The sequence below is a fragment of the Hevea brasiliensis genome, chromosome 6 (assembly GCF_030052815.1).
Source record: "Hevea brasiliensis isolate MT/VB/25A 57/8 chromosome 6, ASM3005281v1, whole genome shotgun sequence".
Lineage (NCBI taxonomy): Eukaryota > Viridiplantae > Streptophyta > Magnoliopsida > Malpighiales > Euphorbiaceae > Hevea > Hevea brasiliensis.
The window spans coordinates 107,037,194-107,053,351 of record NC_079498.1 but is presented as its reverse complement, the minus strand read 5'-3'; the positions used below and the strand labels follow the sequence as shown (position 1 = coordinate 107,053,351).

The following is a 16,158-nucleotide window of genomic DNA, read 5'->3' as shown; positions in this document are numbered from 1 at the left end:
AATTTGCAATTAAGAAGCATAGAAATTGCAGTGCAATTGCACTGTTTAAATCTATCAAATCATTACATGTGGCTTTACTATTTACAAGTACATTGGATCAAGAAAGAAGAATTAATCATTTCCCCTCTGAATGCTAAAAATGATAATGACCACTTGAATATGACATTGCTTAATTAAACATGTCACATGCCTATATATATTGCCTTTAGCCTAGGTATAGCCTCATTGTTCGCTTGATTATGTTGCTGGTGGACCTACAAATTATTAATTAATATAATTTATTGATGTATATGCATGTATTCTTCACCAATTAAAAAAATATATTATTAAATATTTTTCCTAATAAAATTATTATATATATTACAAAATCATGATTTGGATAATTAAAAATTACCACAAAATTCTTCAGTATATGGATTAACTTAATTAACACAAGAAGTTAATTACTTCACAAAATTCTATACGAGTAAATTAAAGAAGGGTAACAGCTAGGATTTTTTCAAGTTCACTACAACATCCCAAGTTGTATGGTGATCATGAACAAATCAACTATAATTTAAGCTCAAGCTGTTTCGATGATTGGCCTTCTACTTCTAGGTCAATAATAATGGGATTGCTTTCTTCATCTGGTCTAGGACGAGCAGGTGATGAGGGGTTGTTTAATTGATATGGTGCCTTTGATGCTACCCTATCTTTCCTCTTCTCAAAGAACCGATGCAGTGAAGCTCTTCTAGCAATTGGCAAATCTGCAAGAACACAAGAACAAGAAAAAAAAGTCATTACAAAGGAAAAAAAAATTATACAGTTCCAAGACCTTACAGACTAGAGACGACTGCAATATCACACTGAAATCTAATTTAATGAACAAGTAATGTTAAATTTATATATATTTAGAGCAGGGTATAGAAATATCAACCTGAACCATTAGCCTGAGTTTGCAATCGAAGTCCTTCTCGAGCATTATTATTGGAGGCAATGGAATTAGTTTTATCCATGGCAGAAGTAGAAGCAGTCGTAGTAAAGCCGTTTTTAGAATTGGAGGTTCCTTTGCTTGCTAAAGCCATGATCTCCTTAGCCTTATCAGCAGGAAAATCGTCATAAACTATCACCTGGCCCGCGTAAAATATTGTCAGTTGGGCAGTTCCAGGTTCTTCTCTGGAGGATTTCCTGATACCATTAAAAACAAAGTCAAGACTCGTGTGGACTAGATTTTCTGGTTCATTTTCTTGACTAAATTTTTTGGGATTCTGAGACCCAGACTCTAACAATTTCAATTTATTTTTATTATTATTATTATTTTTTAATTTCTCTCTGAGAATTCAATCTAAACGCACTGTGACACGTGCATGTATTTATTTCTGTCAATTCATATCATTAACACTACGAACACGACGAGATAGAAGGTGTTTTAAGTAATTTCACCCATTGCAAATCTGCGGGGAAATTTTACTATAATGGAATTCATTTATAAAATTAAAAATTTTAATATATATATAAATATATATTTTTTTAATTCATAATAAATGACAAGTTTTCCATTGGTGTGCATGTAGAAGTAAATAGATATCCATGATTTTTTTTTCTTAAAATATTGAAAATTTATAGAAAAACAAAAGAGCTAATACACACCTCAAATCTGCAGGCTTGTTAGCAATGGAGTCCTCCTCGATAGGATTTGGAGAAGCAAAACCCACAAATTGTGGGAAAAAATCCATGGGTTTTATATTTGCAGATGGCACAGAGTTTTGTCTTAAAGTCTCAGCAGAATTTTCAATGTTAGACAGTAGATTCAGTGTTGTTGCCGGTGGCATATATGCTTCAGGACCTGAAACGTTTTTGCCAAACAAATTCTTATTTAACCTCAAACAGAAAACCCCCATACTTTATTTCTACATATATGAATTAATCTAGCTAATTATATTAGTTTTTAAAGCAGTTTCAAGAAATGAATATTAATGGTAGATTTTATTTTCAACACCCACAAAAAAGACTAGTTAATAATCAAGTATTCCCAGAGCAAATAATTAAAAGAAGCCCAGAAAATATTCTAAGAGGATAAGACTGTAAAGAAAGAAAGAAAGAAATGGTATACCTTTAGCTTCAAGCTTTCCATTAATTCCGAGGCTAAGATCTCTAAAGCTTCCTCTTTCCTTCAAATACTGGCTCAGAAGATTGCATGTCTGAGCAAAATTAGATTTCTCCGGTGCTGCCTTGCCGGATGACTTATTCTGGACCAAGTTCGCCATATCGCTCAGAATTATTTTTCTCACAGATCTTGAGAGAACTGTAAAGTATACGTAATTTTGTTGATGAGAAAGTTGATTTCAGTGAAGTTTTCTTGGGAATGGAAATGAAGAAAGAATGGATGGTGGCTGTTAGCTTAGGACAGGGAAGAATATATATGAGGGAGTTGGGTTCTTTAGAGCATGTTCTTTGAACCTGATTAGTCCACGAGCTGTAGCAGACTAGCCGTTTCGTTTATCTTCGTGTACTTTAATAAATTTGTTTGGAGCACGTTTTATTTGCATTTCAATGAAAAGCAAAGGATGAGAACAACAGTGCGCGTAAGGTTACGGTTTCCGGGAACAGGTCAAGATGGAACCTCACTGAGAACTTTCTCTGAAATTGCTCCTGTATTTGCACTCAATTACAATATTAGCCTTCCATTTTATTCCCATCATATATATATTGAAAAATTATTTTCTTTTCTTTTGTTGTATATCACATGTGACACGTGATCAAATGACATGTGATCATAAGTATCTCAACCCAATTTAATTAAATTTTTATTTTAAAAATTTGACCATAAATATATTTTAGAAAAATTATTTACCTTTTTAAAAGAGTAAATTATTTTTCAAATTTTAATGATACTTTTAAAATTTAAAATATTAATATATATTATTAATTTAATTATATAATTAAATAATAAAAAATATTTTAATAATAATATTTTTATATATAAATTATTTTTTAATAAACAAACATAGTTTAATATTAAAATAAAATATTCATTAATTTAAAACAACATTAAAGGATAAAAAAATAAAAGAATATAAAATTATGAAATTGAAAGTGTTGTTCTATATTTATTTTTATGTACTTTATATATAATAATTGAATTATTCAATATTATACTATATGAGAACTAAAAGACTATTATTTTTAAAATGGTGATTCCTATATTATCTTTGGCTCTAAATTTTTTATTTAGAGACTTATTGTAATATTGTATTAAATTTTTAAATTCTACTTAATTTACCAATTTGGACATATTCTGTATGCATACGGAGTATATTTATGATATATAACATTGAGTAGGATATATTAGAATTCTTATATTTATTTTTAATTCTATAAAAGAATTCGATTAATAAAATTTATAAATAAATTAAATTAATTGAATTATAAATTTAAACAAGATAAATATTAATAAATTTAATAATAATCTAACATTTAAATTTCAGTTCTAGGTATTTTATAAATTGAATTGTTTTAATTGAGACTCAAAATCAAAATTTTTATAGCCTATAAAATAATTTTAGTATTATTGAATTAAAACTTAATTATTAGATGAATTAAACTTTTATCTTCACAAAATCAAGATGGCATTATTAAGTTAAATTGTGTATGAATGAAAAAAGTTCTCAAACTTGATCTAACCCACTTTGAATTTGATAATTTTTTTTAACCCCATTTGTGCGGAGAAGGAATAAGAAAATTTTTTACACTGTCATAAGATTCGTAACTCATCTCACACAATAATATATTAATTTTTTTTGAGAATGATTATAGATAACTCATACTCATTTATCAACCGTTAAATAAAATTTTTATATATAGATTTATACATTATATATATATACTTTAATTAATTTTACACATATCTTAATATAAATATCTAATATAATAATTATTAGACTCGTTCTCATGTGAGTTCGAACTTATATTAGATATAATTTATTTTTTATTAAAAAATATATATTATTAAAATAATATTTAAATTTTATATTTTTAATTATATTTTATTTTTTAATAAATAAATTTATATTATATACTAACAAAATATAAAACAAAATTCCCCACTCGTCCCGCCCCACCCAAAACTCTTGTGGGGCCAGGGACGGGAAATTGTGTGACCGTGAATGTTGGATAATCACATGCGAGATATTGAATAATCACAAGGACAGCAAACTTCAAATTTGTATAGGGGTGGGAGGGTGTATTCGTAATTATGGTGCAACTCCGTGTCCTTTAAAGTCATTATGGCCACGAATGGAGAACGTTATCTTCACAATCACAGAGTTAGTTAGGTGGATGGAGCGGGGTGCTATTAGGAGCCGACGAGGACCGACAGAGGTACGTGGGACCCAAGTAAGTGTAATTAAGGCGAAACCGAAGCCCCACACGTTCACGTTTCTATCCATTATATGCCGCTTTTGACAATGCTATGGCCTATCGGGTTATAGAAAAAACATAATAGATCACGTGTTAAACTACTCTACGTCACGGGATAATTTTGTAATTAATGCACTTTCACATAAAACGTGGCGAGATCCGGTTGGTTTTCTGTTTGCGTAGTGTACAATTAGCTGAAAATACGATTCACGTGGCTAGTGGCTCCTGCACTGTTAATTAATTATTAATTAAAAAAATAAAAAAAGACTATTTTTGTTTTTTAAAAAATAAAGGAATATATGCATATGATTAAAAGAAAAAAGATTAATCATAGTTAAGTTTAAAATAGTTAAATTTAATTTGAAAATATTTTTATAATTTAACTATAAAAGATATTATATTTTTTTAGATTCAAAATAATAAAATATTGTGTAGATATCATTTAATTTTACTAATAATACAAAATTCATAAGATACATTATTTAAATTTAGAATTTTCTCTATTAATAATTTTTTCTAGTTTGTGCATAAAAAATTTTCTAAAAAAATAGAATAACAAAATTTTTATATTCGTGAAGGTTAAGAATTTACCACTGAAAAAAAAAATGCTTAATTTATTATTTCAATGATTTTAATTTTTCTAAACTAATAATTATTGTCTAAGGGACAATAGCTCTTATAATTTATGTTTTGGCAACACTGTTATTAGAAGAAAAATCATTTATTAGAATATTAATTTTATTTTTAACATTTCAAGAGATAAAAAATATATTTTTTATAGAAATAAAAATATTTCATTAATAAGAAATATAGTATAAAAAAATTTATAAATCAATATATTATATTTTTCTATAAATAAAATTAATCACTCATATTAAAAATAATATAAATAATTTAAGAGAGCTGATAGTGTTGACAAAACATATAAATTAGCCAATAAACAGACTATACACTCTATTTTTTGAGTCTATGATCTTTTTATTAATCTCATTAAATAATCTCTAAATTTAAATATTCTATTAAATAAAAGATTTACACCATAAAGTGTTTTTCTCTAAAAAAAAATTCAATAACAAAAATACATAATAACTCTATTGAATGAGAGAAAATATTATAAAAATTCAAGATTTACTAATAAAGATAAATCTAATAATTTATTCGTTCAAAAGATATCAATAATAATAGATCTAATGAAATATATTTAAAATCTATTTCAAATAGATATATATTCAATAATTATTAAAAAAAAAGGGTTTGTCATCGATAAAAATATAAAAATATTCACTGATGATCACTTAAATAAGAAATTAATAAATAAGAAATTGATGAGAATAAAATAAAAAAGAGAAAGGGAAAAAAACATATAAATCAAGGGATTGAAAAAAAAGTACAACCATATATTCACTTGTGGTTTTCCAAAATTTCACCTTCCAAAAGAAGACTTCGAAAAATATGGGCGTAAGCACGAGATAAAGTAAGGGAGTGAAGGGGAAGTTGCTGTGGGGCAGAGGGAAGGCACTGGAGCAAAGCCCTTGGGGTTACGAAGATTGGGGTGGGGAGTTAGGTGGATGGAGGAGTAAGCCAAAAGAATGGAGGAGGAGGAGGAGGGATGCAAATATTCCCATAAATACCTCCATAAATAAATTAAGGTAATATATAATTAAATTTGAGATAAGTATAAATTTAATGTATAATATTCAAGATGGGTTGTGTATATTTATTATGTATTTTATAATAATATAAAATTTAAATATTATATTTTAAATAAATATATTTAAATATTTTATAAAATTATTTAAATTTTAAAATATAAATTTTTAATAAATATCAAATTTAATTTAAAATTAAAATTTAAATATTGCCAATTAGAATATTTAAAATGATATTTTTTATTAATAATATAAAATAATAATATCAAGCAAATACTTATCTTACATTGAGAAAAAAAAAAGAAAATAAAATAATTAAAAAGATGGGAAGAGAAGGAGAAGGAGTTTGTTTGGATTCAAAAGGGAATTGGAAGAACAAGAATGAGAAAAAATATATATTTTTTATGATAAAATTACACAATTATTTCTCAAAATTTAATTATGAATGAAATTAGTTTTAATATTTTGAAATTGAGTTCTTTGATGGGAGTTTATTTCTCAAGGTTAATTATTAAATATATCTAGAGTATTAAAAAATAGTACTTCATTCTCTCATAAAAAAATAAATCTTCTCTATAATATAAAAAGTGAATCACATATAATTATAAAAAGTAATATATATACATAAGGTATACTTAATAATTTCTCATTTTTCAGAGTCATTGCAAAAAACGTGGGCGTTTGGTGTCTAAAGTTAGATAAAAATATTCACCGATGATCACCTAAATAAGAAATTGATGAGAATAAAAAAGAAAAAAAAAGAGAAAATTATAGATTTTCTATAGAAAAAACATATAAATCAAGGAATTAAAAAAAAAGTACAACCATATAATTTGAACACATTTTTCATTCAATTTGACATTTTTTTAAATTACTTATGATTAATATTTAAATTTAAAAATTAATAATATAAAAATGAATTTTAAGATTATTAAATTAAAATATTGGTTAATTTAACATTCCTTTTAAATTTAAATCACTATCATGTCATGATTTGGATGTGCATTTGATTTTATTGAAAGAAGTAGACCGAACAATCAAATTAATTTTGGAAATAAATCAAAATGAGCAAGTGGCTCTTTTTTTATTATTATTATTACCCATAAAAAAATGTCACTCTAATATGAAACCATTTGCAAAGACTTGGAAGCCGAGCAATCAGCGCCTAGCTAAACTTGATTGAAAACCACAATTTAACAACTCTTATCAATTACTCGAATGATCTTATTGGTCAATTGAAATTCAGTGCCTCACTTGAGTGGCCGACAGTTGCCGTGTAATCTAAAATCATTATAAATATTTATATTAAAATATAAAAAAATTAATTAAAAAATATATATAATAAATATATATAAATATTTAATCTAACATATTAATTAATTACATATTTCGTAGTATAAAAATTCAGAAAGTTAAATATGGACAATTTTCAATTTCTTTAAATAAATTGAATTTGATGAAAGTTTCAAACATCAATTATTGTATAGAATTTTTATTCTTATATGACAACGGATTGTTAGTAATTATAATTCCATCATATATATATATATATATATATTCTTAATATTATATTTGCTCAGCTTTAATAGACTTGAGTAATCTTTAAGTTATACCTTTTTTTTTTTTAATGCTTAACTAGTTGGGTGAGAGGGATGGGAATTGTTGATTTGATGATAATATTTTTGCTTTTGCTTAAAAAAACTTCAATTAGCATAGATAATTTTATTTTCATCAATAATGTTGCTAAAAACATTTTTTAAATATATAAGACTTCAATGTGAAAGAGTTTGATAACGACCAAGTCTTATTCTTCAATTTTGATTGATATTTAATCCGTATCAATAGATGCTACTTTTATATATGCTAATGGATTAAATTTTTATAAATATTTAATTTGATTAAATTTTAATAAAATAAATTTTAATAATATATAATCGGGTTTGAATTTTAAAAATATACTCGTGACGGATTTAAATTTTATATATTAAATATTTATTATTTTAAATTATTTATATAAATATTTAATTAAATATATATATATATATATAACATGCATGTGCAGGAGAATCTTTTTAGATTTTATTTTTGGTTCTGGTGTGAATTAGCAAAGTTTGGCAATCAAGAATGGTACCAAACTTCCACACGTTTTTTACGTGGATGCTATGCTAGTCCAACCCAATTAATCAAAGCTTCCATTTTATATATATATATATATATATATATATATATATCGTTGGAGATAAAGACATGGAAATTGCGCTTTTTGAGGGTTCATGATAAGAAATATAAATAAATATGAATGAAGGATTCATGAATGTGAATTAGACATTTATTTTTTCATTAAGATACAATATTTTTTTTTTTAAATTGACACATTATTGATTTTTTTTATACTTTGTGAATAAGTTAATATGCAATTATTACACATCAATAAGAATAAATGTATAATAAACAAATTAAATGTTTTTATTATATTATTTTTTAATTAATTATTATAATCCACATAATTTTTTTTAAATAAATATTAACGAATTTTCACATTATTAATTCTCCATAAATAGATGAACTTATTCCTGTAAAATTACTTTTTATTTTCAAATTGAGATGTATATCATTATTTTTTACTTTGAACAACAACAACTCTAATTAATTTTATATTTTATTAATTATAATAAATTATGAAAATTTATTAATTTCAGAATTTCAAGCTGTCAGATTGACCGTAGGAATTTTTTTTTTCTTTTTTTTTTCAAAAGATTGCCTCAGGACATTTGAGTTCAGATCCGTAATTTTTTTTTTTTTTAAGCCAAAACACTTGTGGTTTTCCAAAATTTCATCTTCCAAAAGAAGACTTCGAAAAATATGGGCGTAAGCACGAGATAAAGTAAGGGAGTGAAGGGGAAGTTGCTGTGGGGTAGAGGGAAGGCACTGGAGCAAAGCCCTTGGGGTTACGAAGATTGGGGTGGAGAGTTAGGTGGATGGAGGAGTAAGCCAAAAAAATGGAGGAGGAGGAGGAGGAGGAGGCATAAATACCCCCATAAATAAATTAAAGTAATATATAATTAAATTTGAGATAAGTGTAAATTTAATGTATAATATTCACGGGAGTTGTGTATATTTATTATGTATTTTATAATAATATAAAATTTATATATTATATTTTAAATAAATATATTTAAATATTTTATAAATTTTTTTAAAATTTAAAATATAGATTGTTAATAAATATCAAATTTAATTTAAAATTAAAATTTAAATATTGCCAATTAGAATATTTAAAATGATATTTTTTATTAATAATATAAAATAATAATATCAAGGAGATACTTATCCTACATTGAGAAAAAAAAAAAAAGAGAAATAATTAAAAAGATGGGAAGAGAAGGAGAAGGAGTTTGTTTGGATTAATGAGAAAAAAATATATATTTTTTAGGATGAAATTTCACAATTATTTCTCAAATTTTAATTATGAATGAAAATATTTTTAATATTTTGAAATTGAGTTCTTTGATGGGAGTTTATTTCTCATGGTTAATTATTAAATATATCTAGAATATTAAAAAATAATATTTTATTCTCTTATAAAAAAAAATAAATCCTCTTTATAATATAAAAAATAAATCATATATAATTATAAAAAATAATACATATATATAAAGTATACTTAATAATTTTTTATTCTCCAGAGCCATTGCAGAAAACGTGGGCGTTTGATGTCTAAAGTTAGATGGTGGAAAATTCAAAGCTTCGAGATGAAGACAGCGTCCAATATAATATCAGCTACAGATCATCCCTTGTAGATTAGTCGCTTGCTTTACCAATATTCAATATATCAAAGCTAGCAGCCAGCAGTTGGTCTTGGTCATGTCTTGGCTTTGCTGTTGAATTTTCTAATGCCTACCTTCCAATTAATTCTCAATATTCCATACTCTCATCAAAGAAGAAAAATTGTTAAAAGTGTATACTAATAGTTAGAGTGTACAAAAGAAACCACTAAATTGAAAATTTTGATTAATTTTAATAAATTAAAATCAAAATTAGTGATTTTATATATTTAAACATTGATGATGATTTAAAAATAATTATAAATTGATTTTTTGGTTTTAGATTTCTAGTTAACATTTTTAAAGTTTAGTTCAAACTAAATTAAAACCGAATATATACGAATAATTTTATTTTATTATTTATTTTTATTAAATAATTTTGAATTATTATTTATTTTTTAATCAGTATATGATAATATATATATATATATATGCAAGATATCTAATAAGAGTTTGAATTATAAAAATATAAATGTGTTAAAAGAAGTAAAAATCATAAAAATCTATTTTACGTGAAAATTGAACATATATAACTTGTAATTTAATTTGTTGATTTCAATTTAAATATTATTAAAATTAATTTTGCAAATAACGCCTTAAAATAAATAAAAATCATGAAAATAGAACTCAACTCACTTAATATGAAAATTGAACATATACGTCTTTATAATTTAATTTATTATCTTAATTTAGATATTATCAAATTTAATTTTATCCATTTAATTTGATAAAATACATTAAATCCACTAAAACTGATCCATGTACAGCCTTAGTCATAGCATCATAATTTTCGCTAACACGCCAAGAGTCTTATCTGGGCTTCACCATGGTTTGGGCAAAATGTCAAATCCAAGTAGCCTTCATCCTTTCTTACTATAAAAAATAAATAATATTAGAATAGTTAATAGTGAGGTTCAATCTTGAGATATCCCCGCTTCCTACAACTCAAAAATGAAATAATACCAATTAAACTATCATTGATTAGCATTATCTTTTTTTTATTCTTTTAGTAAAAATTTAGTGATTCATTATAAAATTTTTAAGATAAGTATATATTAATTTTCTCATAAGAGAAAAATAAAATAAAAATTAACAATTAAAATCTTTTGTTTAAAAATGATTTGAGTAGAGAAGATTAATCTTATTGGTAGTAACTAATCATTTTTTATTTTAGATAATTAAAGAAACAATACCTCTATAACTCTATATTTTTGAAAAATTGCCACTTATGTGGTCTCCAGAAAAGAATAAATCATCAAATATTAATGGATAAACAGGCTGTACTATAAGACTTTATTAATAGAAAATTAATTTTCAAACATGAAGATCTAATTTTTTGAATCAAAAGAAATCAACGATTAACAATGTATTTTAAATTATAAAAAAACTCATTCAAATATTACAATAAACAAATAATATCGCTAAGAGGAGAAAATAATTTATGGTAACGAAGAGAATTCGACTTCAATATTAAAGAGAGAACTTCAAATCTATTTCGAACGGATACAAATCTAAGGAGAGAAAGTCATATTTATTTTATAATAAATATAGAAAAAAGATTCGAGGGTAGCCACTGAAAAATTCACAGGCAAACTTCCAAGGAAAAAATTTGAAGAAAAAAAAGAAGAAAGAGAAAATGAGAGGAGGCCCTGAGGGGACAAGAGGAGAGGAGAGCTTTTTTGATATATGCCAATATAATACTCAAAAAAATATTAATGTTATTGTCAAGGATAATTGATGCTGATTAATAAGAAGGCCCAGCAATAGCTTCCATTCTTAATGGGCCGCAAGTTTACATGGAAGCCTGCACAAAATAAAAGGAGAAGTTTCCTTTAATTGAATAGCGACGAAATTAATTTATATTTTTAAATAAATAAATTTTTGAAATCTATCTAATAATTTAAAAAATAGTTGATTTCGGTGGTGATGGTGGATAAATTTTATAACAAAATTAAGATAAATTTCTTTTTAAATTTTTATTATTATATATTAAAAATAAATAATTAAAAAAATTAACTATAAATTCACTTATAAATAAATTTTGTGATTTAAAAGAGCGATATAACTCTTTTCTTTATTTATATGCTATATGATAGTCAAAGGAGATTGCTAGAAAGTGTTTAAAGAATTGATGAATTTAGTTGAATTTATTTTAAGTATTTAAATATTGTAATTTTAATAATATATATATTATTAAAATGATTTTTTAAAAATATATTTCTAATTTATTTTTAAATAAATAAATTTATAATAAAATAAAAAAAAATCCTGGCGGGAAAATCCGTTCCATCTTACTTTCGGTGGGAAAGTTCTCCCTCATCCATAAGAGAGAAAATTTTGGCCCCTATATATTTAATCTTGCATCCAACCTGATTGATTTTGAGTAATAATCATAAAACTAATTTAATACCATATTAATGACAGATTAATTAACTCATAATAATTAAAAATTGAATAAAAATTATATAACTAATTTTATAATTTTTTAAAATTCACCTAATCATTTCACTTTTAAGGTGAGACAAAAAATAATTTAATTAAATTAAAAAATATTTTACAATAATTTAAATAATTTAATTGTTTTGTTATGAAAAATAAAATGGATGGAGGGATTAATTGGTTCATTTTGAATTGCCACATAATTCCCAACATTATTATTATTATTATTATTATTATTATTATTATTATTTTAAGAAATTCCCAATATCCATTTAACAATTAACAAGAGCGGTTAATTAAATCACCATTGGCTAACAGCTCTTCCAGCTTACCAACATTGATTTATGGAACTGATTAACAAACATCCAAATACAACCAATGAGGATGAGCTAAATATGACGTGAGTTGACGAAAATGCCCTTTAAAATTTTTGTATACTTGTTTAGCAACTTCACACTTGAGCGATGGCCTTGGAAGGTCCTTTTAGTAAATACATGTTATAACGGTTTTTCAAGCTGAACATTTTCAACCAAGAAAAATTTCACCAGCTGTCTAAGGCTTATAGCTAAAGCTCTTATGTCCCTCTCATTTCTAAGGCTCTCTTGCACTTACTCAAAACAAACACCATGAACACACCAACGAAAATCGACACAAGAAGCGCAAAACCTGCGAGAACAACAAAAAGCCACAAAAAATTTTACAGCCCAAGGAAAATCTCTCATTTGTTTCCACCCAAGTTATGGCTTTGGATTGGCTTCTCCGGCCAGTTTTTCTTGTGTTCATCTTGATTTTCATACTCCAATTTACTTCTACGTCATCGAAATCCGATTCTGAAACCTTGATTAAGCTAAAGAATTCTTTTACCAACGCAAGTGCTCTTAGTTCTTGGGTACCTGGATCAGCTCCTTGTGGAGGAGACGCTCAGTGGAAAGGACTTCTTTGTAGCAATGGCAATGTCATGGGTCTTCGCCTTGAGAATATGGGTTTATCGGGAAAAATTGATGTTGATGCATTGGTTGATATTTCGGGACTCAGAAGTGTAAGCTTTGAACATAATTCTTTTTCGGGTTCGATTCCTGAATTCAATCGTTTAGGTTATTTGAAGAATATATACTTGACAGGAAACCAATTCTCGGGCGAGATCCCAGCAGAGTTCTTCTCGAAAATGCAGTCCTTGAAGAAAGTTTGGCTTGCGAATAACAAGTTTTCGGGAAAAATTCCACCATCAGTCATTCACTTATCCAATCTTATTGAATTGCATCTTGAAGATAATCAGTTCAGTGGGGCTATTCCACCTGTAATGCAATCAAAATTGACATCATTCAATGTGTCAAACAATAAGTTAAGTGGGGAAATCCCCGATGGTTTAGCCAAATTCAGCAAGAGTTCCTTCGAGGGAAATGCTGACCTTTGCGGAGAGAAGATTGGTAAAGAGTGTAATGCCGCGACTGAAGCAGTAGCACCAGGGGTCTTTGCAAAAACCATTCCTATGAATATTTCTAAGAACGATGCTAGTAACTTTATGAAGAGAGGTGCAGGGATTATAACATTGGCTGTCATGTTGCTTTGTGTTGCAGCTGTGATAATATTTAAAATGAGGAGGAAAGAAGATGATTTAGAAGCTGGTGTACAAAACAATACTGATGATGAGGCAGTTGAGGCAGTAGAAGTGCAAATTTCGATGCCAGTTAGACAGAAGGAAATGGAATTAACCAAAAAACCAGGATCAACTCGCAAAGGACCTAGTAGTGCCAAAGGCGGTGTAGGTGAATTAGTAGTTATGAATAATGAAAAGGGTGTTTTTGGGCTAACAGATTTGATGAAGGCTGCTGCAGAAGTGCTTGGAAATGGGGGATTGGGATCTTCATATAAAGCTCTGTTGGCTAATGGTGTGGCAGTGGTGGTTAAGAGATTGAGAGAAATGAATGCATTGGGAAGAGATGGATTTGATGCAGAGATGAGAATGCTTGGAAGGCTAAAGCATGCTAACATTTTGCCACCATTGGCTTTTCATTTTCGGAAGGATGAGAAGCTGTTGATCTACGAGTACATACCTAAAGGAAGTTTGCTTTATTTGTTGCACGGTACATATTGAACTTCTTCAGTTCTTTCCATGAACTATGCACTTTCGATATAATTTCTTTTTCTGTTACTTGTGAATTTACCTGTCAATCTAGCTTGCCACAAAGGAATATGTTTGCATTTCTCATGATTATTATCTTTTCCATGACATTTATGAATCTGTTAAAAAGTAGATAATATTTCAGGTGACAAGGGAGCCTCACATTCTGAGCTCAATTGGCCTACCCGTCTCAAGATTGTCCAAGGAATTGCTAGAGGGTTGGGTTATCTTCATACTGAACTTGCTTCCTGTGCCTTACCCCACGGCAATCTCAAATCAAGCAATGTCCTCCTTAGTCCTGATAATGAACCATTGCTTTCAGATTTTGGATACAATACACTGGCCAACCCCTCAGTTGTAGGACAAGCTCTAATTGCCTATAAGGCCCCAGAAGCTACACAATTTGGGGTATCTCCTAAATGTGACGTATACTGTTTAGGACTAATCATTCTTGAAATCCTCACTGGAAAATATCCCTCTCAATATCTTAACAATGGCAAAGGTGGGATTGATCTAGTCCAATGGGCGGAAACTAAAATTTCTGAGGGGAAAGAATACGACATGCTTGATCCAGAAATTGCAAGTTCCTCAAATTCAGTTGGGGAGATGAGGCAGCTTATCCACATAGGAGCTCTTTGTGCTGCAAGTAATCCTGTGCAACGGTTAGATCTAAGAGAAGCTATTCAAAGGATAGAGATGATAAAATTGGAGAGTGTAGCAGTGGATTCGAGAACTGTACAATTTCTACCATCACTTGGAGATGGACATGCAGATGCTCCACAGTTCAATGCGTCTAGTAGTCCTCAAGATGGTTATGTTCAAAACTCTACAAAGGGATACGGATCATATAGCTCTAGTGATAGTGAACTATTTTCCTTTGATTCTCCTAACTCAAACTTAGGCAATGACAAAGTGAAATGAATATCACACGACATGATCATCAGTTTCCGTAGCAGCATCTGCAAAAAGAATTCTATGCAGCATTCTGGGGATTTCGCGCATGAGAAAACTTGCAAAGGCAATGATCATATACATGTAGCTTAATCACGTAACTTGTCTTTGTAACTTATAAAACTTTTCATGAACATGTTGTACATATTGTTCTGGGTAGCAGTGACCACTGCCAACCTACTAATCAACTTTCATAGCTTGTTTAGACTATGAATGATCGTTTCAATTCATTAATAAAGATAGCCAATTGTATTAACTTGTATATGTAAAATTAAGGAGACGTTTCCTTGTTAAGGGTAATTCCAATCTTCTCTATGACTGAATGCATAAGTCATCTAAATGTTCACATACATTTTCTTGTTGCAGCTTTATTTGACAAGAAGAAAAGGATTTCTAAATTTTGAATGGCGAAAGAAGATTTATATGACCGATCCAATTAATTTAGAATAAAAACGATTCTCATTTATCTTTCTTTTTATACGTTTTGAAGTGCACAATTTTTTGTCAACTGGGAATGGTTTAATTCATATATGGTTTTATTAAGTGTACGTCAAGGATCCCATTAGGAATCACAAGCTAAAGAAACAAACACTTTTTGTGAAGGCCTAAATCTAATTCTTGGTGTTAGACATATATAACTCAAGAATCCCATTGGGAGTCCCAACTTACAACTCATTGACAGATTGAAACCATGATGATATAGTCAACTCCTCCGGTACCTCATATGATATCATTGCTCGCTACAGCTGGAGATACCAAGAAATGAAACTATTTA

At 27.5% G+C, this 16,158-nt stretch overlaps 2 protein-coding genes across 2 annotated transcripts; one reads left to right on the top strand and one right to left on the bottom strand.

Moving 5' to 3' along the window:
* Positions 1–390: 390 nt before the first annotated feature.
* LOC110664720 (protein TIFY 10A) lies at positions 391–2,597 on the bottom strand. The gene is made up of 4 exons (XM_021824535.2): positions 2,093–2,597; positions 1,630–1,825; positions 917–1,167; positions 391–746 (listed from the first exon to the last, which is right to left on the bottom strand). Exons 1-4 carry the CDS (start codon positions 2,244–2,246, stop codon positions 550–552), a joined length of 798 nt encoding a protein of 265 aa, XP_021680227.2. The 5' UTR covers positions 2,247–2,597; the 3' UTR covers positions 391–549.
* Positions 2,598–12,869: 10,272 nt separating this feature from the next.
* LOC110664719 (pollen receptor-like kinase 3) lies at positions 12,870–15,655 on the top strand. The gene is made up of 2 exons (XM_021824519.2): positions 12,870–14,394; positions 14,578–15,655. The coding sequence occupies exons 1-2, from the start codon at positions 13,050–13,052 to the stop codon at positions 15,351–15,353; spliced, it is 2,121 nt and encodes a 706-aa protein (XP_021680211.1). The 5' UTR covers positions 12,870–13,049; the 3' UTR covers positions 15,354–15,655.
* The last annotated feature ends 503 nt before the right edge of the window (positions 15,656–16,158 follow it).

Coding starts and splice junctions, on each gene's coding strand:
- LOC110664720 (XM_021824535.2), bottom strand. CDS start 2,246: ATGGCGAACTTGGTCCAGAATAAGTCATCCGGCAAGGCAGCACCGGAG. Junction 1,826..2,092: donor TGGAAAGCTTGAAGCTAAAG/GTATACCATTTC, acceptor AAAACGTTTCAG/GTCCTGAAGCATATATGCCA. Junction 1,168..1,629: donor AACAAGCCTGCAGATTTGAG/GTGTGTATTAGC, acceptor TAATGGTATCAG/GAAATCCTCCAGAGAAGAAC.
- LOC110664719 (XM_021824519.2), top strand. CDS start 13,050: ATGGCTTTGGATTGGCTTCTCCGGCCAGTTTTTCTTGTGTTCATCTTG. Junction 14,395..14,577: donor TTTGCTTTATTTGTTGCACG/GTACATATTGAA, acceptor ATAATATTTCAG/GTGACAAGGGAGCCTCACAT.